The 27,174-nt window shown below is 43.7% G+C and overlaps 1 protein-coding gene across 2 annotated transcripts in view; it reads right to left on the bottom strand.

Annotated features, from left to right (window-relative positions):
• Window positions 1-11,645: 11,645 nt before the first annotated feature.
• The window catches only part of LOC147673637 (SMAD family member 4-like), a 262,917-nt gene continuing 247,388 nt past the window's right edge, over window positions 11,646-27,174 (bottom strand). For both annotated transcript variants that reach the window (XM_086947574.1, XM_086947573.1), the window contains 2 exons: window positions 25,213-25,351; window positions 11,646-14,553 (listed from right to left, as the gene is read on the bottom strand). In XM_086947574.1, the coding sequence (XP_086803700.1) occupies window positions 14,342-14,553; window positions 25,213-25,351 (351 nt within the window). In that variant the 3' untranslated portion in view covers window positions 11,646-14,341. The remainder of the gene's footprint in view (window positions 14,554-25,212; window positions 25,352-27,174) is intronic.

The following is a 27,174-nucleotide window of genomic DNA, read 5'->3' on the forward strand; positions in this document are numbered from 1 at the left end:
TTACTTAACTCTCGTAGAGCAACGCATGCGCGCTGGCTCAGCGAGATCTAAAAAGGCTCTGTCAATATGGAATGCCTCTACATAGGTAATACATAACAGCCATAGCAGCAATGCCTCTGCTACTAAGGTAATAACATTTGTAAAAAGTCACCTCAATAACACATGATATATCACTCAATGTCAACTTTAAATATATTTTAGAAATTCAGCCATTTTCCTTCAAATATCAGTCATGAGTACTGAAAATAAACTCATTTTCATCTCTAATACACATCCTCAGTTTTGGTATACATATATTAATTCAACCAAGCAAAAGTTTCTAATTTAATGGGGTTGTCTGAACACAGGAGAGCTACTTACAGGTGGCTGTAGAGTTACCAGTAGCTCACAAGCTTCTCGTTGGGAGAAGCCTGTGCTAGGCCATTTTCACTTATTCATAAATAGTGCATTGTTAAGGTGTTGTAGACTTCTGATACTATGATGACAAAATGCATCCTCTTTGTTAGTAATATGTGAAGGCATCAGACATACAGCCAGTGCTTAGTATGAACTGGTGTATGGAGGTTGGGGCCCACCAGCACTCATTTTTACTCAACAAACATTGATGCAGAGCAAAATATAAACAACCATAAAAGAGGGAAGGAAGGAGGAAAAGGAAGAAGGAAAACAGTAACAAAGGGAGGAAGCAGGAATTAAAAAGAACCATCAAGAGTAAACTTAAGGGGCAGGGAGTGTCTGGTGGTAGATTAAAGAGCCATGAGGTGGAATCAAGTTTACGCAGCCTTGGCACCCCGACCTTCAACAGTGTCGGCGGTGGGGTTCTGACCGAAACTTTAAGCATGACAATTATTTCATTTTTATTTTTTTAACAAATTTCACACCATTCATAGCACCCAAAGGTTTTAGAACAAACATAAAATCACTTATGTGGTAATGGGTAACATAATCCTGTTTCAGATTTGGATAATAAATCTGGCTATGGAAAGTATGAACTTTTATTGGGGGCAATGAGTTTTTGGCATTGACTTTTGGTCAATGAAATGATGGCATAGATATTAAGAGCATCCAGATAAAATAACAATTGTTCCTTATTGAGTTATTGCTGTTGTTTTTCTTCTTATTATTATTATTGTTATTATTAATAATTGCTCTTTCACCAGACCATCTTATGTCATTGAAGAACAAAAATTAAAAAAGATATAAAAAAAAAATAAAAAGAAATCAACAACATCCCTGAAAATTAAAAAGGGGAATCAGCTTTGAATTGATGTGACCTTGGGGGTTCTTTGGAGGTCAAATGGCAAGCCATTCTAAATCTTAGGTCCTAAAAGCCAAATGCTCTGCTTCCTCATCACATGTTGTAATCGTGAATCTTCCAGAAGGGGAGAGGAGCTGGACCGCAGAATTCTGGCTGTTCTGTACGGGGGTCACTTTTCGAGGTAGAGAAGCCAGACCAATGTTTAGGAATGCTCTGTGAATCAACATAGTACTTTCAGTTGAATTATCTGCTATACTGCCAGCCACTTCAGGGTCTGGTATTTCTGAAAGACAGGATTGAATTGCAGAGGCCGCCCACTAATCTCACAGCTTATGTTGGAGGCAATGAAGACTAGAGACCTATTGTTCTGACAGCCCCAGGTAAAGGGCATTACCATAAACAAAATGGGTCATAACAGGCCCAAACTACTTTTCCATGCATCTCCAGAAAAAAAGGAAAGGGTTTTCTCAGAATTTTAACTTGGACAAAACGTATGGATGCCCAAGTTCTTAATTTAAGCTACAGTGGTAGGAAATTAGCAGAACTAAGGAAGCCACAAGTCAGCAGTAGAGCACCCGGGATAATCTACTATTGCCAAGATCTCAGTTTCTTCACCATTTAGTTTTAGGAAATGTCTCAACATTGAACATTGGATACCCAGTACACACTCCTGCTGATGTCCGACCCAAGTGGAGGTATGCTGATCAGATAATAGTATCAACTAGCTATCACTGGCATACAATAATGCGCTAAATCCAAACGACCGGTTAAGTCGACAGTGAGGCTGGATATACAGATTGAACAAAATGGGCGAGTGAGAGGAGCTCTGTGGGGCTCTGCAGTGAGACGTTGTGATTGCATAAAGAAAGGTGGAAGAGGTACAGATTGAGACCTGTTAGATAAGAAGAAATTGAAACAAGCAAAGCCAACCCTTCTATTCCATGAATCTCAGAAATAATCTAGCAAGGCGTTTAAAATAGGTGTAGTATAAGCATTACATAAATAAAAAGCAAGTCTTTTCAGAAACCAAAGAGACATGTTTCCACAATGGTTTCAATTGACTCTGCTTTCCAGTTGGATGGTTTAGCACCCTAGATAACAGTATTGTTTGGGTGTAGGATGTCAAGATGTTCTAGATATTAAGTCACTGAACATAGTCTCTGTGAACAACATGTCTGAAATGAGGTCTTGGAAGGATATGCCGATTTTAAGAATTGTTAGTGCAGATCTTGGATCAATGAGATGGCTGCTGGTGTCTCAGGTGGGAGTGAAAGCTGGCTCCCTAAATCTTTAAGATGGCTGAGGGAGGAGGACAGGAGCATGAAGTGACTTTAATGCCTTTTGATATTGGGGATAGTTTCACAGAAATGGGGACGTGGAGTTACTTGTCATAATCTGCAATTTGGCCACTAATTTTGTAGCCCATGATGGTCTTCTTGGGGGACAGGGGATACTGAATGAGGTGTGTGGCTGAGCTGGTCGCAAAGGTATCTGGCCAGGATGGGTTTGGTTGCAGTCCTGTTCTCTGAGCTCAGAGTGTGAGCCCTATAGGGCTTAAGGTGGTAAGGGGAGAGGTTTTATGGAGTGAGATGAACCATGCAAGATGTGGTGATAGGGTACAGCATATATATCAGTGGCAGGATTAGCATCAGAGTTGCAGAGACAGCCTAACTGAATTAAAGTGTATGCTGATTTGGAATCGTTAACATAAAATGCTTTCTGTGTGGATTTGTGTTGGATTCCAGGGTCAGCAGACTAAGGAGAAAGCTGCTTAACTCTAGCTCATGAACAGTCCTCTCTCACCTGACTCAGGACACTGGTTGATTTACATTTCATCTTGATTCAGTGGAAGAGGTAAAATAGTTTACCTTCTTGCCATTCTGCTCCACAGAGGAGGCTTGCTTGCTGAGACTCCAAGGGATTCTGGGAGTAAACATAAATGTATCCAAGATGGCATGGGTAGCCAATATAAATTGTGGAATCCATATTAAAGCTGAATACTTAGGACATTTTTATTAAATCTCAAAAACCATCGAACCTGTTACGTTTTTAGCTACTAAGGAAAAGAAGTTGCTATCCCATAACTAAACTAAAGAGTTGGCTAATTTACTATTGTGTCGCTTGAAAATAAACAGGAGTGACATAGCCAGAGGATTCTGCTGATTTTGTGAAAATGCAGGGGACATCTATTTAAATTAGCTATGATAATAATAAATGCCTGGGCTGATTATCTTTAGGTGTAAGGACAAGAAACACTGACTTGTAATACTGAAGCACACACTTGCTTTTCGAATTGTTTCGGCACAAATCACCGTTTTCTAAAATACTGTAAACCACTGCAGTTGCGCTACTGGCAACTTAAGGAGAGTAGCCTTTGCTTGACTTGTAAAAGGAAGAGGGCACCTATCTACATTAATTCTGATGCGAGGGACCTAAACTCTGATAAAAAAAAACTAGAAAGGTCGTGGATCTCCAGCCGGTGGTCATGCCTACATTGATTATTCTTCACTTCAATGAATCTTTGCAGATCTTCTGGAATAGATATAAACTCATGGCAGAAAGGTGATACAAAGAGTGAAGGAATCAGCTTAAAACGTGCAGTGTAAAGTTGGATGCAATTTTTATGCTGCTTAGGCACTTTGAGAAATCTCTATTTAGCACCAGCAACTCAAATGAATACGAAACAATGTAGAATGAATTTGAAATATGTTTGACTTGATCTTATTGTTTTTCCCAACTGACTGGTTAACCCTCACAAGTATAACTCTTCCACCTTGCCTTTCCACCATTAGTTTATCTGTGTTACCTTTGTCTCGTTGTATGAAGAGTTAGCAGAAATGACTACACTACTTTTATTTATATTGAGGGAACTACCTTTCCTTTCCTTTTCTGTCTATCTATCAATGGGAAGGACCACCATATAGTATTTATTTTTACAATAATGAGTCAAGTGTTTGTTGACTGCAACTAATGGCATGGTCCCAAAAGTAGCAGTATCTGTGCTTCTTAAAAATTCAGCATGTTGCTTCTAAATAGAATGTTTAAAAATATGCGGGTTATGTTTGTGTATTAATACAATCTCTCGCTTTCTGTTCTTTGATGGTAGGGGTTTCACTTTATCAATCGTGTACTAACCAGCAGAGGTAATAGATTGAGGAAGGTCTAGCAGACAAACATCAGAAACCTGAAAGAATTGATAATCCCCCAATATGTTGTATTATACAAACACCTTTTGTCCATAAAATCCTCAAAGCCCACTAAAAAGTGTTACTGTTTTGCTTTACAAATGTGAATGTTATAAGCCACCCGAGCGCTAACCTCAACTTCATTTCATCTTGGGAATGTGTCATGGGACCCGAAGAGTTATAACGTTTTACCTGGTTTAAGATCCACATAGACTCTTACAGCTTATTTTTACCTCAATTAACAATTTAACTTACGTTTATTTTTAACTCTGTGTGTGGGGGAAAAAAATCATTTCTGGGGCACATTATCTTGACAGTTAAAACATGGAAATATTGATTTTTTCACTTCCCAGTTATGCAAACAGATGTTTGAAACTCTCTAAAATCGCCACATAAACTCGTTCGCCGTAAGTGTATGGTCGCTCCCAATGTCATTTCCTACAGTTGTGTATGAAGCAATTAATAAAAAAAACGGTATGCTAAATATTAGTTCAGCCGTGAGGAGCAGAGTTTATTTTTAAGGGTGCTGGCCTCCAACTTGGTATGTATGAATATGTGACTCACATGACCGTTTCGTGAACAATACTTTCATTCTGGTCTACTCTGGAGGAAAGCAGCGAGCCTCGAACCATCTACTTTCCTGCCAGCGGACGCCCTTCAGAACGGAGACACCTTGCTGCGTTAAAGCGGCTCAGCGAGTCACTGCGCAATGGTTGACTCCGTGTCACGGAGATGGAAAGGAGCACGCAGGGACGCTGTCAGCGTTTATTAACGTCGCGCGGGGCATTAGTTGCTGAAAGTTGAGAGAGAAAAACACCACAGTAAGCGAAACAGAAAGCGTGTTAGTTTTCAGACGAATACTTAATACCGAGTCTTCTCAGTACTAATTGGGCCAGCCAACACTGGTTTAAAATCGTCTTTTTCTTTTACAAAGTAATGAGCAGACGTTGGTTGCTGCTTGTTGAACAACAGACACTACGACAATAAGAGCTGTCTGGGAACAAAGAATGCAGCAAAGTTGTCAAAAGGCTGCTCAAACAAGCTCTCTGCATTGCGCGAAGGAGGGGCGGGGGAGCAGATTCGTTCGAAGTGTGAGTGTGGAGAGAGGCTCACTGGCTGACAAATGGTGTTTGATGTGCACACGCCTGGCTCACATGAACTGTACCCGATCCGCAGCAGTTTGGGTAGACTTTTGAAAGCCTTACTATAATCTCGACAAACAAGCATTGCTAAAGCAATGCTGTAGGTCGAGACCTAAAAACAGCCTTTAACCCCTTCGCTGCTCATGACGAGCTCAGCTCGTCATGCAGTACACTGGTCGTGTGCTCATGACGAGCTGAGCTCGTCATGAACAATGGGGATCCTGGAGTAACAGCACTCCAGGGGAATTCCCTTAGCACTGATGTGGTTAATAAACTTCAGGAGTAATAATATGAGGAGCACTAATGTTCCTGATTCTTGGTGTATTTGACAAAGTGCTTGAGAGCTGCCTGTCATGTCATGTCCGAGCCATATCTAACAGGTGACTGACCCTTACTGCTGGACAGCATTGGTGTCTGGCCTTCACACCCCATAAGTCAGCCAGTACAGTGATGGTGTGTACATGATCTTTCGTAGGGACCGACGTATTTGTCTTGGAAGAGCTGTGAGGATGCTATATAATCTGTACTGACACTGACAGGACCTTATTGAGCCAATCCTATGCGGTATGCATACCTTTGGCATCTAAACACGTTGTCACTACCATAGGTTAGTCAGCAAGTTACTGTAACAAGGTTGAAGGAGCCTCCAGGCATTGGCTGGTAGGAGGTCCACAAAACCAAGAGTTGGTGAAAGATTCTGTTAGGGGCTGATAGAAGAAATATTGAGTCTGGCCTCTTCTTGGGCAGTTTAGGATTAGACCAAGTAAGAAAGCATTGCCTGTTAGAGAAAATACTTGCACCGAACAAGAGTGTGAAATATACAACTTCATGTGTGCCACTTCGAATGATGTTGTAAAGGTGGAAGGTGATTTGCCGGGTATGTTAAGAATGGAATCCCTTCAGCCTACTGTTAACCCGAAATCGACAGCCTCAGCTGTGCCAAACTTGATGGCAAAGGAGAGTTTGGAGATCAAAAATGCAGGTGTTTTGTTTATTTTGGACAAAGCATCTGCACAAATTACTTCCTGAGGAGAATACGGTCTGAGATTGTACACTAAAATAATTCCACATAACTGAAACACTGATCTACTGCAAAGTACCTTAAAGTTATGGAGCATACAGAGGAAATGTATTTTGCATAATGGTTTCAACTTTCATACTCTACCCTTACTCAGCAGATCACACACAGATGAGAGTAAAAACATGTAGGTAGCCTAAATGGCATATCCATGTGAGCAAAGTAGCTGTTTTTATACTTTGAAAAATCGCTGTGTGTTCAGTTTTTCCTCTACAAATATTGCAGTTACTGGCATGATCTGTTCACAGTCTATGGGAGTCTTCAGTTTTGTAAGGGAATAAAACATGGTACAAGAAAATTGCAATTCATCACGTCCATGTCGTCAAAATAAGATGCAAAAGCTGAGTTTCGACAGACCACACAATTTACATATGTGTATAAAAACTGCTATTTATTTACTTTGGTGCAGTCAGATAAAAGATTCATCAATACATTAACAAGAAAAAAACCTGAACACTTCCTTAATATAAAAAATCCTGTAAGTAAATATTTGACAACACAAAGCAGATCTCTCTGAAGAATACAGTTACTTTGGGACGAGATTTCATGTCAAAAACAGGGGTGTGCTTTTTGTAAAATCAGCTATTGCAAAGGAAATCACTGGTAAGCACATGAAATAACAGGCCTCTGTACCTGTATTTGAAAAGTAGCATCACAAGACTTAAAGAAGGTATACTAACCATGTCCAGTTAAAGCCACAATTTGTTTTGGTACCATGTTTAGATAGACAAGGAATTATTAACAGGAGTGCAGAAAATCAGAACATGGAATAATTTTGATTTTGAGGTGTGCTCATTCTGCTCTGAATACATTTCCTAAGTGCAATGCGTTTCTTGTATGGAGAAATTAAGTTGGGTTTAACACCAATACACAGAACCATTTGTTACAATTTGACACACATCCCTCACGAGGGTACCAGGTGATAAATGTGTTCCTTCCATCACTATAAGATTAATTTTTGGTCATTAATCTCTGTGCGAATAAAGTAGGAGGGCAGAGGGGGCACCACTGCTCCAGCTAGTCACTAGAAGAGTGGACACAGGTTTTTGAGATAACACGATGTCTAACAGGGTGTTCATCTTACTAGCCAAAAAAGCAAGAAATCTTCATAAAGCTATGAAAAATGGCCAAGAGGGCATTCTCACCAGGATGGGAGTGCTGGAATTGAAGTGGGTACTAACATCTGTGGAGCTGACAGACAGAGCAGCATAGCAACAGTAGGTGCAATTGGCGAAGAGACCAGCTCACCTCTTGGTTTCCTTGTTCTTACACGAGTAAGGTCAATTTACATGAACAAATGGCTCGATTTCGGTGAGGGCAAGGTATTTACACAGGTGAATATATCTGTTTCCTGTGCAATATTGCTCCACAGTGGTGTAATACTGCAGGTGAGTAAATCTCTCTGTAGGGTAAGGAAGTGGGCATCCCAGCCAAGGGGTTCCCCATGTAAGTTTATAGACATCACATAAACCCAAGAGTTTATAAATAAAAGTTTCAATGTCTGGACAAGGACTCCCTTTTTACAAAATCAAATAAGACATACTTTTTTAGGTATTATTTGGTAATTAACCATTTGTGCGAAAAACAATGGGTTAAGGATTTATTGTTTGTTTGCCCCACACTTTGGTGAAAGTTGTATTATAAAAGAAGCACTGGCAAATTCGGTAGATCTGACGTAGGAAGCCATCCTTTTGAATGCTTGTTTTGTTATGGTTTTTGCAAACATTTTTGTTAGGGAAGCTGCTAGCCCTCATCAAGTTGATAAAAAGATTGACTTTTATGCTTTCATAAAGCACACATTGTCACAGTAGTCCTTAACGCTTGAAGGAACAATGTTGTGTGTGAATGTGCTCCCTGTGAAAGGACAGAATACTGTCACTCACAATGAAGTTAACCAATGGCTGAAGTGGGCTTACCCCATGCTGTTTCCTATAGTAAGCAGAAGCAAATTGTGAATTACACAATAAGAGACCAATGAACCAAGAAGGCTGACTGAGAGCCCATATAGAGAGCTTGTCTAACACCAGAGCTAAAAAGTTTGACCAGGCCTGTGCTACTGTGTTGAATAAATAACACCAGACTTATTTTAAATGTAATGTAGTTTGCTGTTTTGATAATGAGTACAGCATGCCAAAGTATGAACGTACTCTGGAGATACCTTCTGTTTGCTTATTATTGTGTGCGCACTGGATGAGTATTATACGAGTCTCATGTGACTGTCAGTCATTTGGGAGACAGGATCCAGAGGCTCCACCACTGCCCTGGGATAAACATGGTTCTTGCATGACCAAAAGGCTATAATCCTTACCTCCCATCACCACGATATTCCACCACCAATATTACATATTCCCCGCCACCTAGCACTATTGCCACATAAAAGAACGCGGTATGCCTTGTTCGTATGTTCTGTTGTCATGCATCCCAAACACGAGCACAATGAGTTCCGTGCCCTTTGGGAACACCCGACTGCATATGCACACGTTGCACCTTGCATGGAAAAACGGCTGTTGACTAGCACATTAGTCTTTTAGCGCTTACACTGTAAATAATTGATACAGAAAAAACCTTTTTCTCTTTTCTTTTTCCTCCTGTTTATACCCTACAGGCTCACTTGATAACTCAGGCAAAATCAATTCTAGTCCTGAAGATGATCCCAGTACATTATTGGAGATAGGGATCGAAACGTTCGTCGACTGTTTTGCAGTACTGCCCGTTATTTAATTTTTAATTTCCCGGCAGTTTCTGTGGGTTTGTGCTTATTCAAGAATTTCTTGCATTGTATTATAAGCCACCCTGTTCTCCTTGTTTGCCTGTGAATTCTTTGTCTTTTCTTTCTGTATTGTCTCCCCTTGACTTGGTACAGGCTTGTGCCCAGTTATTAATGTGCGAAATGTTTTCGCTTTATGCTGTTTATCTTCATTATTTTTGAAAATAAATACTTCTAGGTCCGGCTGGACACTAAAAGAGAAAAAACACAGTCTTTATTTTTAGCCTGTGAAAACTAATCCTTTAGATATCATTATAAACCTAGGACCTTTGTAATATAAAATTAATTGATAATGAGTACAGCATGCCAAAGTATGAACGTACTCTGGAGATACCTTCTGTTTGCTTATTATTGTGTGCGCACTGGATGAGTATTATACGAGTCTCATGTGACTGTCAGTCATTTGGGAGACAGGATCCAGAGGCTCCACCACTGCCCTGGGATAAACATGGTTCTTGCATGACCAAAAGGCTATAATCCTTACTAAATAACTTGCTCCATCATTGGATCTTCATGGACATTAATGAACACTGAATAGCTCCACCCATGTGAGGAATCCCAAAATACTTTTTGACCAGATCCTGAGTTTGGCACATGGTACGTCAGGGCGGAGGACGATATTACGTATGCCACTCTGATGGACTACTTTCTGTCAAAAGTTAGAGGTCACTGCTGGCCCAGTTGTGATCTATATGCTTTGTCAGAAAATGCCATCATGGTGGTTCAAGTCAAAGTACAAAAAACTTGGTGGAAAGGCGATGTGTATTTTGACACCAGTTCAACAAACTTGAGCAATGTTTGGGTTTTTAACAACAGACTCCTAAAGTGGGAGTTTGTTATTGAAAAACAAACTCTGGCTGGTGGAAGGGCAGGTGCTTTATTAGATTTTTTCAGTTTTTTACTGCTAGGTTAACCTTGTGGTGATGGACAAAATGAAAAGGACAGCTCACCATACAATGCAATTAGGGTGGATGGTGTAATTCCCTTTCATTGGAGGAATCATTCTGTCACTGGCTCCATGTCCAAAGAAAGCAATTGGTCATCCTGATCTTAAATAGAGCAGGCAGCCCATAATTTTGGCAGACAGGGTACCCTATCGCCTTTGCCTTCAAAACAAAACATGTTTTCCTTTTTAAGGTTAGACAATCTAAACTTTTTTGTCTCTTTTTAAGAGGAACAAAATTAAAGAAAGTGAGGAAATATGCAGTGTCCCATTAATGCAGAGAGGCTGCTCTTCCACTCCCAGAAGGCACAACTTTCACAGGTGAGAGGGATTTCATTTTAATGCTATATAAAGGAGGGCTACCTCCAACTATCTTCTCAGTAGTCACACTTTGTGAAGTGCTCTTCACATGGCATAGTGTATATAAAAAGATTATTCATCAGCAATCCTAGTTCTCCACATTGGGAATCTTAGTAACAGCTGTAAGCACTGAACAATCCTACCCAGGCAACAAACCCTGGAGCACTTTTAAAATGGTATATATATATAAAACAAATGTCTGTAGAAAAGCCATTAAAAAAATAATAATAATGTTGGAAGGTTATTCATTTCGCCGCGGCGGTGCGGGCGAATTTGACGTGTGCGCAGATCGGATGGCCCCCGGACGTCTGGCGCACACGCCCACAGTGACGTCGGACGGCCGGGGGCCAGCCGACGCATGAAAGCAGTTATGTATAGGTGACATAGGCCGATTTTTCTTTAAGTTGTTTCTTTAAAAACTGACCAATTTCAATAAACATTTCCACTATTTGCAAAATAGCATCAAGGAAACTCCCTTTATCAAATGTCTTTCCAATCATTACAAGCAGAAAAACTGGCACTGTTACTTTAAGAAACTCCAATTCCTTCATGTCCTGTCAATAGCAGCTAGGTCGGTTCTTTTTTTCAGCTCCCTGTGTAGGTATTCTGAGCAATGAGCTCTGGCTTTATAGGCTATTTTGTTTTGTCTGAAACCTTTCAAAATCAGTTTCCTTAAGTCCCCCATCCAGGGAGCTATAAGAATAGATACTGTCATGCTTGATCTTCATACTTCTGATCAAGGTTGAGGACTACTATGTCGAAAACAGGTACAGCGGTGACCTTTTTGTATGCACATATCTATATTTAAAAGTGATGCCTGATCACATTCTTGGGTGGAACTATTCAGTATTTATAACTGTTAAAGAAGAGCCAAAGGAAGAGAAACATTTGTGTATGCAACATCTTCACCTTGGTTAGTACTCCCCAAAAACTTGAGACTTAGAAGGGATTTTCAGAATTACAATCCTAATGCCTGTTTCAAACTTCAACATGAAGTGCTTTGTGACTGGCTTCGACGCGTAACGCAGGGTTTTAATTTGATATAACTGCAGTTTATGTGCTCTCTCCTTCCTTTTAAAAATACATTTATAATGTTTCAGAAGCTGTTACCTCTGAATTAGCTTTCTCAAGGTGTTAATGGGTATCATTTAAAACAAAACAGAAAACACGCCCTCATTGTTAGTTTTTTACCAATAAAGTGTTCTAGAAAGCCACACAGGGGCAGAGATATAGAGTGCGTATAAATTAAGTGAACAGTCCCTCGATGAAGAACAAAGAATATAGTTCTGACTCTCCCAGGCCTCAGTTACTTTACGTACCAAACCCAAAAGTGCTTAGAAACAGGGTGAACACGAGTAACAGTGCTTTATAAAAACAGAGAACATTTACGGTGTAGTGGAACATCAGGGTTGCTATCACCTCTAGGTTATTTTGAATATTTTGGCACCATCCCCTATAACCCCGCTAACATCCTGAGAACACTAGGTTGGAAGAATGCATGATCTTCATACTCTGAAGGACATCTGCAAATCCCACCTTGCACCAGCAGTATACCAGACTCCTTGACTGGCCAGTGAGACAACGCTCAGCAAAAGTCACTGAGAAACATTAATAGAACAAACTCAATGCAAGCCCAACACTAGCTGAGCAAAACATAAGATTGCAGATTGATCTGGCCTCATTATCACTGTCACATGTACTTTCACTTTTTGACTGTAAGCGTGTTAGGGTATTTATTTAGAGTACGGATCACTCACTATACCTTGCTACAAGGTACCGGTTTAGCGGTGGATCTCAAATTTCTTTTCCATTTGTTTCAGTCTATGGCAGTCTGTGTTTCAGTGCTATGACCCTTTTGTACTTGAACTACAGAGACTGTGTGTTTGACTTCAATATATCTTCTTCTTTGAGATTCTTACGCCTGAAGTTTATTCATTAGCCCACACTGTACTGGCAGAAATGCTCAACACTTTCTATTAAGTCAAAGTCTAGACTAAATCAAACATTTTATGCCTTTCTTTTTGAATCAGGTAAGATATTATACAACTTGAGAGAATGTGAATAGACCTCCCTCTGTCACCTCAAGGGCAGCAGGCATCCAGCACCTTCTTTCTCTAGCATCTATGCGTTCTCAGAAGAAAGACAGTGAGGGAAGGAGATGGAGACTGGATTGCTTATGATTTTGACATTTTACAAACATTCAGTGATTGCTACAATGGAATATTCCAAAGTCACTGAGCTAAATATGTGTCTCTGTGTATGCTCACTGCCACACAAGGCATATAGAAGCTCTGACATATTTTAAATCACTGAACGTTGAGTAGAACAGAGACACTTTCTTTAAAATGTTTGATTTAAATTAAGTATACAAAGCTGGACATTACGTGGGTACAGCAGCTCTTCCAAAAGGAAGTGAAGGTGGTGCAGCCTGGGCCTAGGGACCATCTCTGCCAGCAGTTTCTATGGAAAGTCTTCAAAGATGTTGGTGAGCACTTATTATTAATATTTAAGCATAACATATCTTTGGTGAGCTACTGATTGCACACCACCTGTTGAATGACCCTGTGCACCTTCTCTGAAGATCTTGTGATCATTAAAGAGGGTAGGATATGTTTTTGCACACCCAACAACGTGTTAAGATGCAGAAAGTATATGGCACCTAAAAACATGTGCAATATAGAAACAGAGTATCCTACCAGATACCTAATTCCAAACAACCAGGTTTCTAAAGGAATTGATGAACAAGACCAACGATTGGCAAGGAAAAAAGACAATGTGTTTTCTTGCTCTTTGCAAGCGACCTGTTTAGTACGGCACACCTACAATGAGATCCATACACAGACCCGCAGACCGGATTTCACAAGATTTGTTGGTTCAGCTCTTTCTACTAGGGGCGGGTCCGGAGACTCTTTAGTGTTACAAGCTTACTGGTCTTTCCAATTTGCAGCTTCTTTTTGGTGATTTAACCTTTAATTGAACTTTGGTGTTAAAAAAATAATTCAAAATGTTAAAGGAGTGGGCATCTTGTCCTCTTCTACACTTGGCACCCACTCTGTACGTTGCAACATCCAAAGAAGATAGTGCGTGTTTGAACGCACTCAATTTAGGAAGCAGCAGAATCCTCCCATCTGTCCGAATCCCCATACTTGCAGCTTATAAGTGGAACGGGTTGTTGACTTTGGAATGTGGAGAGCATATTCTATTACCTCAAGGGCTCCCCATGCAAATCTTTTTCTTCTTTATAATGGACAAGGTATAATATACATTGAGGCCAGGACGGGAGGTGCTCTTGAACGCAAGTTTCTGGAACAGAAACGCACGACAGGCCGAAGACTGTGAACCTCAGTCCAGGCAATACCATGCCCACCGTCAATACTGAGATAAATCCTAGCTGGTCGCTCCATGATTGTTGGTGGTCCCTGTTCTCTTCTTTGTCTTCACGTGTGGCTTACCAGCCCTGTTATCTTAGAGAACCTTCACAAAATGAAGAGCAAGACAACACAATATACATCCAGTACCACTAGCCATGTTGCTTGGCCTCAGGGAGTGTGCAGTGCTGTAGGCAGCTAATGATGGCAAGTATTCCAGTGTCACTGCCAGCCGCTCTGTTAGTTCACGGGCCCAGGGTCTGCCATGGGCATTGTGTGCAAGACCTCGTCCAAGAGCTGCAGGGCGCGATGTAAGTGCACCTCGATCCAGCAAGGAGTGTGCTTGATGCTCTGGCGGGGGTAATCTGGACCCCAGCCCTTAACGAAGCTAAGTCGGAGAATGCACAGGCGCCTCAGGTCATCCACTCCAATCCCGGCTGCTGCAGAGAGGCCTGGAGGGGAAATCAGAGAGTCAAAATCATTGTATGAAGACTGTAAAGACAACAAGAGGCAGAGAATGAGAGTGACCATGAAAGCTTCATAGGCAAATGTAGGACAGAGAAGGAACATGGAAAGATGCACACATATCTTGAACTGAGGCTGAATAAAGGTTGGGCGCTCAGAGTGTAAGAAGCAGAACATTGCAGGCTGCACAGACAATGAGAAAGTGAAACCGAGACAGAAAAACAGAGATGATGATGGAGGAAACGGAATACCTCACCAACAATGTGAACTACAGTGAGAGATAGCTTAAAAGGCTATATAGACAAGGGCGTTTGCCAAGCAAGATGGCCGACACGATGTGCTAGGGGGAGCTCTCCCAGCAACCCACAACAATCCACAAAAATCCTCTGTTAAACTGCATTCCTGGGCTGCCACTATTCATGCTGAGGTGGATTAAGTGGGGGTGACCCCAGAGACGCTCCTAAACTGAAGATCTCTACTGGGGGGCTGGCTGCAGGGTGACGGGTGCCGAGACCGAGGCACGAGCATTACCAGAGCCCGTGGCGGCACTGTGCTGTTGGGAGCCATGGAGGATCTGCTAGCTTGAGGTCACGGCGGCTGGTGAGGGGCGAGGACAGAGCAACGCGGCAGCAGCGGGCTTCTGGGCTTGGAGACGCCCGTGTGATGACGCTGTAGGATCCTGGGCCTTCCGCCGTTGGGCACCGCGCCTGTTGAGGAACTCAGAATGGTTTGGGGAAAGGCTGTGAGGGAATCACAGCAGCTGCATAGGTACCTTTTTCACAGGAGCTAGAACACCAGCCGATGCACACCTCCAACGCCTGGATTGGAAACCTCAGGCGCTCAAATTCTGGTCGCGCTTGAGGCCTCCAAGCAAGTCTAGGAACATAAACTAGACACTATCACAGCTGAATTAAATCTGCCATGCTCGGATCTATGGGCAGTCTCCCAGCGCTCCAAAGAGACCAAAGGAAAGGTACAGGTACTGACACAGGAGGTAAAGACATTGACATAGTACATACCTTATCAGTTCAAGCTCTGCACTTCGAGAAACGCCTGGGAGATGCAGAGGGAATATTTTGTCATTATAACGAAGATTTGTAGGGTTCCTGGAACGAGCAGAGGGAGAGGTCACAGAGCTCTTCCTGGAGCAATGGCTCACCATACTGATGGGAGACAGGCCTATCTAAGCTCCTTGGGATTGAATGAGCCCGTAGAGCCTTGAAAGGACAACCCCAGCCCGGGGCCTCTCAAGGGCTTTCATGGCCAAAATCCTAAACTATAGAGACCGTGACACAACACTGCAATGAGCCAGAAAGCATGGAGACCCCAGATTCGAGGGGTCAACAATACAGATCTCCCTGGACTAGGCTGAGATGGGGATGACCCAAGATGGGATGTCACAGTGCATCGAAGTGCAGCCGGATGGTACATTGAACCTGGCAGAAGTGTTTCGGGAGAATCAGAAGGGGCCTCCCCACCACCTTTGTCGCAGGATACTGACAAATAACTGGTGTGTGGAGGGGTGGGATGGCTGTATTGATAAAAAAGAAGCCCACGATCTAGGTGCCGTGGACATGGGTAGATCAGAACTGGAGATATGTATGGGTCCAGGGACTATGGGGGAGGACTTCAATTGCCCTAATCAGGATATATGAACCCCGACTGCAAGTGCCTGTATTGGACCATGAAGCAACCATATTCCTGGAGGCCAACTCCGACCAACATGTTGTGAGAAGTGACTTCAATTATGTCATGGCACCCAATTTGGACCATTCAGGTGTAGCTACCGCCCTCCTAAGGGACACGCCCTTGGCACTATTTGCGGACTCACTGAGTCTCTCTGACTTGTGGCGGCAACATCACCCGAGGGACAGGGACTATTCCTATTTCTCCAGGACACACAGGGTCTTTTCTAAGATTGACTATAAATTCGCTCCAGCAAGTAAGGTGGCCGGGGTGGACAGGGCAGACTACTTAACACTTGGTTTATCGGATTACTCGCCTCTCTGGATCACGGGCGGGAGGTGCTCTCCTCAGATACGGCCTGGAAGCCCAACTCATGGGACCTGAGCGACGGAGAGGTTGTTCAGGCGCTACAGCTGATTCTGAACTTTTCTTTAAGGAAAACAAGGGGACAGCAGAGCAGTAGTGCCCTGGGAAGCCTATAAATCCAGAGAGATAGGGCACAGAATATACTGGCCCATAAGAAGAATAAAGCAACGGCGGAGATAGAGGAGATTGGGGTTAGCTCAAGGACATCTCGGAGTCCCCCGGGGACTGGACGGATCTACAAATCCCCCGCAAACTAGAGGTGCTCCAGACAGAATACCGAGATTTGAAACAGGGGAGGGTCAAAAAGCAGATGGTGGCCATGGAACATTGCCTCTATGATGCCGTGGAGAAGGCGGGCAAGTTGCTTGCCTGGCTGAGCAGTAGGGAGGCAGAGACACCCTGGGTGCGGTGTGTCAATAACGAGACCGGGGCTCCCCACTTGATGGACACGACAACTGCGGAGGCCTTAGCACGGGTCTATGCCTCTTTTTATAGGGCTCGCACACTAATGGAAACGAAGCACATAGCGGACAACCTGGACACTGTAGACATGCCAGAGGTGCCTGCCAAGGGCTGACTGGCGCTAGAGGAGGAAATCACACTTGAAGACGTCCAGGCGGTCATTCTGAAACTGAAATCAGGGAAGATTCTGGGGCATAACAGTCTCCCAGCTCAATTCTTTAAGCGATACCTAGGGCTGTTGGGTCCATAGCTGTTGAACCTTTTCAAAGATGCGAGGGACAAGGGTGAACTCTCACCAGACTTACAATGTGCTACCATTGCTGTGAACCACAAGAAGGGCAAGCCGGAGACCATTTGTAGCTCCTACCGCCCTATCTCCTTACTAAACACTGAAACAAAGATGCTGGCCACAATTCTGGCCACCAGGCTTTTAACAGTGATAGTTCCGCTTAAACACAGAGACCAGTTGGGCTTCCTAACAGGCAGGTCTACTAGACTCAACCTCTGTCGCTTGCACAACTGGATGTTGGAGGCAAGCCACATGGAGGAACCCCATGTATTTCTATCATTAGATGCCAAAAAGGTATTTGAAGTAATTCACTGGCCCTTCCTTCATCAGACACTGAGAAAGTTTGGATGTGGCCCTAAATTTAGACAATGGATTAAGCTACTCTATCTGGCCCCCACTGCAGCGGTGCGGGTGAATAGCACTCTTTCACTGACATTTCCAATTGGGCGGGCACCTGACAGGGGTGCCTTCTGTCCCCCTTGCTTTTTGCCCTCACTATTGAGTCATTGGCCGCTATGAACTGTACCTGTTCCGACATCCAAGGATTTAAAGTCTCCAGCACTAACAAGGAAGAAGGAAAAATCTTGCTTTATGAATACTAGGTCATCGAGCTGGTGACAACTACCCTGGCTATTCTCCAGACGTTGGAGACGTACAGCGTTCATTCTGGTTACCATATCAACTAGAAAACGTTGATGCTTTGCCACCCCTATGGCCCATTTGATCCAACCATCCTACCTCGAAAGCTCCAAGTAGAGACTGTTTCCAATACTTGGGCATTTATATAACTCCCCCACAGGGAGATGTCTGTCCAGGACTTTGGGATGGATAGTACTGAAATTTTAAGAAGAGGAGGAGAGATGGTGTGCGCTGTCTCTTACGCTGGTGGGGAGGGAGGCAGTCTTTAAAATGATCACACTCCCCAAATTGCTATATGCCCTGCAAAACACATATTACCCAATCCCAGAGGTAAAATTCGCCAAGCTAGAGGATGACCTGAAAACTCTACTGTGGGATGGGGTGGCACCCTAGGTTAGCGCTCACACTTCGGCGTAATCCATACAGTGGTGCAAAGGTTCTCCCAGACATTAGGGTCTACTACTGGGAGGACACATGGTGGCTATAAATGATTGGTTTTCTGCACCAAAGGACCACTCAACTAACAGACTGTAATGAGCACAGTTCGCCAGCGGGTCCTATTTGCATTACCAGTAAGGAGGGAAGGGCACTCGACAGTTGCTGCCAGAGACACAGGTGGCATTGGAAGCATGGAAGAAGGCCACTAAGTGCATAGGTTGGGCAGGAAATATAAGACGGGTAACGCCATTCTGGGAAGGCGCGTGGATGCGGGAACTGGGAGGTTGCCCTGATGCACCCAAGAGAGATGGCCATAAAGTCCTGACTGCGCCTGATACAGCTCAAAATACTGCACCAAGTGTACTATAATCGTGATCGCCTACACCACATGGAAAAGGCGCTGTAGGGGAGCAAGGGGTACATTTATCCATATGATATAGGGCTGGCCAGCTATTCAGGAATATTGGTCACAGGTGGTGAAGAAACTCAGTCACGTGTTGGGAAAAGACATCTCTCTTGAGCCAAAATACATTCTACTAGGTATTCAAGGTGATGTGGCCATCCCCTGGGTGAAACTACTCTTTTGTAACCTGGTGGCCAAGCATGATGTGGCACATCACTGTGGTGCACCAGAGACCTCGACCTTAGGATAATGGAGGAAGTAGATAGACCTATACATGGCACATGAGAAGGTCACCTACGGGAGTAGGGGGTGCCCAAACAAATGTTTCAAGCTTTTGGGGAGCTGGCTAAAATACTATGACCTAGACTTCACTGTGGATGCGGTGGATCCTTCAACATGATTGTAATTCTAACGTGCACCGTAATGTCCTATCATTTATTAATGGACTCCATCCTTCTTGATGCTACACCTTGTTGCTACGTGCTTGACTTGTGTAAACTGATGTCTGTGTACTCCTGGCACTTCTGATTTTCTAGGAGTTTTTTGGATAAGAAATCACACTCTAATTTGCTGTTTGACATGACAAAAACAAAACAAAGATATTTAAAAAAAGAAAAAGAAAAGAGTAAAAAACAAATAAAAAGGCTATATAGACGATGACAATCTGTGAATGGCAGCATGGTATGCTGCAAGGATTAAGAGAAAAAACAACAGTGGAAGACTTTACTGGCAATGGGAGACACACTGAGAAAAAAGAGTAAGAACAAGAAGTTGCAAAGAAATTGTAAGAGTCAGAGAACACAGACAGCTACACCAACAATATATTAGCTGAAGCAGTAGGGGTACACAGTGATCAATGAGGGAGAAACAGAGAGAAGGGAAGATTTAACCTGTACAGACAATGGGATACATCAAATGAGACAGGTAGCATGGAAATTATATATAGCGAGAGAGCGACTGAGAGGCTATAGGGACAATGAGAGAATGAGACAGAGAGAGAGCAAACAGAAGGCGGAATTAATAATGAAAGAAAAATAACTCAATGGAGTTATCCTATCACAGATAAACATTCTGCACAGACAGAGGGTGAGTTTAGGAAGCTGGCTCTTTATATAGTGGACCAAAACGGGGTACACTGTGTAAAGACTCCAGGTAACCCTTATCTGTTTACAGAGGCAAAGATGATAAGGCTAAATGCTAATTTTTGTTGTAGCGTGGGCGGGAATTTTAGGCTTATCAGAGGGTAGAGCTAAGTATTTGCTGCTCTCATAGAGGCAATTAATGAAACGCACAATCAAGAATAAATCCCAAATCAATTTAGAAACATAACTTGTGATTTTATATAAATTTTGATACCAAGAACTTCGTTATCAAATAAGTACTTTTTTTAAATACTGAATTTCACAAATAAACAGTTCACTTTAATGAGTCTTTACGCAGCAATGATTCCCTATGGAAGAAAAGGCATATGTTGCATACAGGTATTTATGGTCGGTTTCTTGGGGTCTCCTTTAGGACTTAGGGTCGTAGGGGACCTTGGTCCAAAGTGGTACCAGCAGTTACTAGTTACCTGCCTTGACGCATCCAGGTGCAGGGGTGCTGGTTGGGTTGGTAGCTGTGCCTACGTCAGATGGATAAAAGGTGGGCCACCTACAAACAGGCTGCAGAGGGGGACTTGGGGACAAGTCCGGGAGATCTCAATGGGCGGCTCGGGTCCTAAGGGTGCTGGGAACACGGGGGCACACCTGGTTCGTTGGTACCCGGGCTGGGGTGCTCGGGTGCAGAGTGGAAAGGTCAGCTGGGCTCTGTGCGTCCTAGTTCCTTGTGGTTGTTGGTCTCGCCGGTTGAGGGTGCAAAATCAGGACAGCTGGGCCACTCTAGAAGTGGGTCTCTGCGGTGCTGACATCCCTTGATGGCTCCTTAGTCTCGGTGCTGTTAGAGTTCCGACTGGACTTAAACAGGCCTTGGCTGCTGCAAGGAGTGCAGTGCCCTGGGTATTTGTCCTGTGCGGCTCCAGTTGGTCCTGGTGTTCTCTCACTCGGTGGGGGGACCAATCTGATCTTCAGGAGCACCGGTACCTCTTCCTGGGGGGCTGCTGCATCAGGCTGGCTGGGGAGCAGCACCTTGGTGAACCTTACTTTGCTTCTTTGGTGCTTGCGGACTGCAGGGTAGTAGATCCTCTACACCATGGGAGATTGCTGGCTATTTGCGAAGGGCTGCCAATCTCTCGAGGTTCTTGGTCGATGCTCAGCTGTAGGATGAGTCGCTGGTGACGATTGTCGAGATTGGTGCAGGCAGGCAGGGTTTGGTGCCAAAGGTCCAATGCTAGTCTTTAGTTCTTGTATTTTTGTGGCTCTTCTTTGTTCACTTCTTCTGGATCTGTCAAATCTAAGTTCCTGGCATCAGGGGTGCCTCCTACATACTCAGTATAGGGGTGTTAAGGGGAGTGACAGGTAATAGCCAATGGGCTACTTACCCTTAGGGTGTCTACACACTCTATTTGACCACTTCCTGTGGGAAGTGGGAAACATCCTTTACAACGAAACTTTTTCCACACAGTACCTTTACAACGCAGGAATTACAACGCAAGTCGTTACAACGACTTGCGCTGGAGGGCGCTGTAGGATAGGGAATAGTTTAATTTACTATCCAAAACCTTCCCTACTATCCACGGGGATGGGAGTTGGAATAGTAAATTAAACTATTCACTATCCAGCGCCCCCAACACAAGTCGTTGTAACGACTTGCGTTGTAAAACCTGCGTTGTAAAGGCATGCGTGGAAAAAGCATGCGTTGTAACGACATACATCCGTGGGAAGTGGGCATAACCCTGACCCAGTGAGCCTAATTCCGCCAAAACAAAGCTGGTGGAATTCTAAGTTTCATGTTCACATCAGGTAGCCCAACTTTGGAATGGAACTAGCCTGAGGGGGGGAACATGCCTCTGACTAGCTAATTTACCACCTGTCCTGGTGCTGAATGGGCCTGGGGCAGGGGGTGACATTTTCTCTGTCTTGGGACGCCTTGGGTCGCATATCATAGGTGGCAGAGGCTTGGAGGAAGTGACAACATCTCTGACCGGAGCAGGCACAGTTTCTGCCTTCAGAGAGCATGGGCTGTAGGGCAGGCTGATCTACCCCAGCCAGCCAGTACACTAGCAGTCGGTAGTATTTCAGGGGGCACCTCTAAGGTGCCCTCTGAGTGAATGCATTGATTAATTCATCACTGGAATCAGTGTGGGTTTATTAATACGAAATGTTTGATACCAAACATCTCTAGTTTCAGTGAAGCCATCATGTAGCTGGGGAATACCAGTGTCCAGCAAATGTTTTCAAAATGGCTTCCCTGTTCACTTGTAATATCTAAGAATCGACTTAGACATCACAGGGGCATATCTGCTCATGCAGATATGTCCACACATGTAGTATAGAATACACTGCATTAGGGCTTTAACGGCTGCTGTAGGGGTGATTTTCCTATACTGCATGCAGTGTCTACATGCATGGCACACAGGTGGTGTGATATGTTGTGTCTTCACTTTTCTCTGCACCAAATCACACAGCCTGTAATGGCAGTGTGAACAAGTGTGCTGAGGGGTCCCTTAGGGTGACACAATACATGCTGCAGCACTTAGGGATTTTCTTTAGCCTCCTTGCCCTAGATACTATGGGGTACCATTTACTGGGGACTTACAGGGGGTGCTAAAGATATTGCCAATTGGGGGAACAATTATACAGTTTTAGGGAGAGAGATCTGGCACTGGGGACATGGATAGCAGGAACCCAGTGCACTTCTGTCACTATTGCATCAGATTCCAGGCAAAAAGTGGGGGTAATCATGTAAAAAAGAGGCACTTTCCTACAGAGAGGGTGTGAGTGAGATAAGGTTTCACAAGCAACTGGCAAAAGAAATACAGCGTGTTGTTTGTTAATGGGAATAGGAGAGCCACAGAAAGCATAGAAGCTTATGCATACAGTGACAGAAAGAGGGAGAAAGGGAGAAAGATCACAAAAGCTTTGAATAATTATTTTTTAATTTGATTTTACTGAGTTTTATATAATGACAAACTTGACCCGAAGGTATCAGGTATCAGAGCGCTTTACATAGCACCAGTTGCATTACACAAGGACACATTCATTTTTTGTTTTTAGGCACAGGGAGATTAAGTGATTTGCCAAGAATCACAGGATGTTCAGCGTCATTGCCGAGACTCGAACCCAGTTCCCCAGATTCGAAGTCGCCCGCCCTAGCCATTAGGCCAACTCCTCTCCTCTTACTGTTTAAGAAGTCTGGTATCATTCTAAGTGTATAATGTTTTAAAATAAATGTAAATATACATTTTCTCCTTATGTCTGTCACTTGTGAAACTGGGACCTCTACGGCCTCGGACGCCTTGGCTGCTGCCTGTCTGCTCTGTGTTGTCTAAATGGTCGAAAGAATAAGCATAAGCTCTCATTATAGGATTTTAGTCCTTGGAACCTCTAATCGTTGTGTTGCCACTTATTGTGAAGCAAGGATCTGGCTATTTCAACGCCAGTCTTTATTGCTTGCAGCGTATCGTCAATTTTTTCTCCCAAAGATGCTAGCCCTATATTAAGGCATGTCCAGGACTCTTAACTGGTTTTCTGGACTGAATGATGAGCTCTTTAACCTGCAATATCTGGGAGACATCGTTTACATTGAATGCGCTACAACGCATTCCATTACAACGCGGTCGTTACAATGCGAACCATTAAATTGCAAGTCGTTTCAACAACTTGCTGTAGGGGACGCGGTGGTGTTAGATTTACAATCCAACACCTTCGCTGCTGTTGCACAAACTGGAGTAGGAATAGTAAATTATACTATCCCTAAATCCAATGCCCCCTACAGCAAGTCGTTGTAACGACTTGCGATGAAATAGTTTGCGTTGTAACAACGCCTTTGTTTTAATGACCGTATTGTAATGGAATACGTTGTAACGCATTTGTTGTAAAGAGATACATTCGCAATATCTTTGCATTACAGTAGCGTTTCTCGTTTGCCTAAAGGTGCATACATTTTTGCATCAATTAAGGGAGTAGATGCTTGCTCTCCATCTTTAATAATTGCCTTCACTTTGTTCCTATCCTCGTCTGGCAATTTTTCCAGGAGTGGCACCACATCACTCTATCGTTGTCGGGCAAAACTTGACACTGGCTGATGCATTGACGAACTTAGCTGTGTGTGCAGCCAAAACATGAAACGTTTTCTCACCGACTCCTAATTACGTCCTTCCTCATTAGTTCGCCCAGTACACTATCTGAAGTGTTTCCAGACCTCTGTTGTACATCAGCTGAGACAACTGAATCAGTCCTTACCTGACCTAAAATACAAAATAGCTCTGGGCTTGTAGCCCTATATTTGTCTCTATCTTGGATAGATTGACAGCTGCTGGGTAGTTGGGTTCTTCACTGTGACCAGACCCTCTTCCGAGAAATATTATAAAATAGGATTACATCCAGCATTTCTTGAAGCTTTTTCTTTGAAATCAAAAAGAAAGCATGTGTTTTCCACAGCAGAAGACAGGAATATAAAATGATGGGATGCTTTCTCAAATAGTGCATGAAACTTTCCTAAATAGTCTGATGAAAACTCCCCTAGTTTAGGTTTGGGACTGCATCCCTAGCAATTGCAGAAGATGCAGCTCACTCTCGATTCCAGCTGCCAATGCTGCCATGCGATCCAGTCAGATTTCGTACACTTAGCATGGCATTGCCCAGCAATTGCAGCTTTCTGGAGCGAGGTCTTCCGGTCTCCCCGCTCACTGGTCTATTGGGTTATGTGAAGTAGATGCACAATGACTTCCGCAGGCTGACTGCCCTGATGCTCCTTCTCGTGAAGCGCAGAGTCGCTGTTCACTGGGGCGGGACGCACTCCTAAGACTCAAGATTGGGTTGAAGACATAGCATACTGCCAAGGACAGCTTTCAGCATATTGAGATTTGACACCAATGCAAGCGCGGCCCTGCAATATCTGGGAGCCTTTTACCTCGTATCTCCTCCGTAGCAACATGACCCTGGGCACGGACACTGTTCACGTCGCGCTTGAGCATTAAATGTAAATGCAAACTGCCCCAGCCTAACAATGTTTCTGCCTGGGCTACTGACGTGTAGTCAGTGTCTCACTAAGCCACAAACGTGTTGGGGTGATAGCAATGCTGCACTGTGTCTCTATGCGCACATGCAAGGTTCTGCCATTCGTGTGGTGTGCTACTGCTTAATGTGTACCCATGTCATGTTTGTCATTGTTACTGTCTGTACACTTCCAATGTATGCTGTTCACTATGTACTGTTCTGAATTGGCCAACTGTTACTTCAATAAATAAAATAAAAAAACACTTACTAACAGCAGGGGCAATGCCCCCTACAGAGCCTGGTCCTGGGATGTTTCCAGCGACAGCTGCAGCCTGAGCTGCGGCGGCTGCCTGGGCTGTTGCTGCCTGTTGCTGCATTTGGCGGTGGCACTGACGTAAGTCAAACACCTGTTACAGGTACGACAAATGAAAAAAGAGGTGTGTGAGGAGAATCAAGTAGGACAAATGTGCTTATTTCACTTTTTTAATAAGGCACACTCCATTGTGCCCGGTGGCAGTGTGCTTACAAGTCAAACAACAAAAGAGAGCAAGCTTATTTTACAGAGCACATGAAACCAAAAATTACGAGAAACTTGTTACCTGCAGCAGGTTGGAAGGTTGAAAACAGAGCACAGAAGGTGAGATAAAGTACTGAGATTCCCTGCAGGAGAGAGGAGCTAGTGATAGAGTTTAGAAGAGGATGGGGGAATACATCCAGGACAAGTACTGGACAAAAGAGGAAGATTAGAAACGTGTAAAGCCAAGTAAGGTGAAAAGTGGATATAATGGCAGGGTTGCAGAGCAGGGAGAGTGGTATGAGACTGTAAAAATGAACAGTGATGACATGGCAGAAGTGGGCAGGTGCAAGTTGCAAGGTTAGAGGAGTAGGCAGTGGGCGAGTAAGGAGAAAATCTGAAGGTAGAGTCGATTGGAGAGGAGTTGGACAAAGGAAGAAAAAATTAGTTACAGCTCAAAGTAGAGTCTAAGTCTTTATTTTTATACAACATTGTAGGTATTCTTGGCAGCGGCGGTCTTCAGGTAATGAATTATAGGGAGAAGCGTCTGCTCCTGAGAAGGGCTGATATGCAGGCATGCGTAATCCTAATTTTTTTTGATTGGAATGTGAACGTTTTTCCATTCAAGAGGTTCCGGTTTTCAGGTTGGAATCAACAAGGTAGACTGGACTTTGCAGGAGGATGGTTTTGAAGGTAGTGCAAACAAGTACAATATAAAATCTCAAAAGATTGGAGTGATGTGGTACCTTTTTTTGCGCTGGATTAAAAAGTTATTTACCTTTTGTAACATTCCTTCCGATGGATACTGTATCCATCTGCAGATTGCCCTCCATTTGACTATCCAAGGCTCGAGAGTTCGTGTTGACTTCGGAAGGGTGTCATCATGTTGTCACTGGAGCCATAAAGCACCCAGCCTGGCATACGATCATTAGTTTTCCATCTTTGTTGACAGGCCAATGAGGTGACAGGGTCAGAGATGGTCACATGTGGAACTGGGCCTGCCACATACCTTCCCGCAACAAATGGTTGCTGTTTTACCACTGCAGGAACAATGGATGTTGGTCGTTATCAACACTAGATCATCCCAAAGACCCTCCGCTTGTGACTATTGATCTGAAAGGCAAATTTTGTGCCAAGGAAGAGAACTAAGCCTTGAGTGAAGGACTATAGCTATGCATGAGTCCATCATACCAAAGAGGCCCATTACAGTTTGAACTGGGAGAGGACGGAGTCACTGAAAATGAGGCAGAAACCCGACGGCTAGGTAAGCTACGCAACACCAAGGGATTCAGACAGTGGGACCTCATCAGTATCTCCAAGATAGGAGACCTGAGGAAAAATGGGGAGGTCATTGCTTTTGCTCAATTAAGAGACATGTATGGCCTGGCGCCAACTGAGATGTTCCGATATATGCAGATCAGACACGCACTAATGGGCACTATCCCACCAGGAACACAGCTACCGGTGGCCTCACCATTACAAGACAGACTTCTTACCGATCACATGTGCAAGAAGGCCATCTCTCCCAAACCTATTGCTAAATAATAAACAATCAACCAGACCCCACAGCGACCCTATGGGAACAATGGCAAGCAGACGTTGGAGAGCTGGATGAAACAGACTGTCAGGAGGCCCTCGCGTCTCTGCGAGAAGTTGCGATCTCCTCCAAACTTAAACTGGTACAGCTAAAAGTCCTCCATCGCATATATTACACAA

Source organism: Lissotriton vulgaris, chromosome 12 (genome assembly GCF_964263255.1).
Source record: "Lissotriton vulgaris chromosome 12, aLisVul1.2, whole genome shotgun sequence".
Classification (NCBI taxonomy): Eukaryota; Metazoa; Chordata; class Amphibia; order Caudata; family Salamandridae; genus Lissotriton; species Lissotriton vulgaris.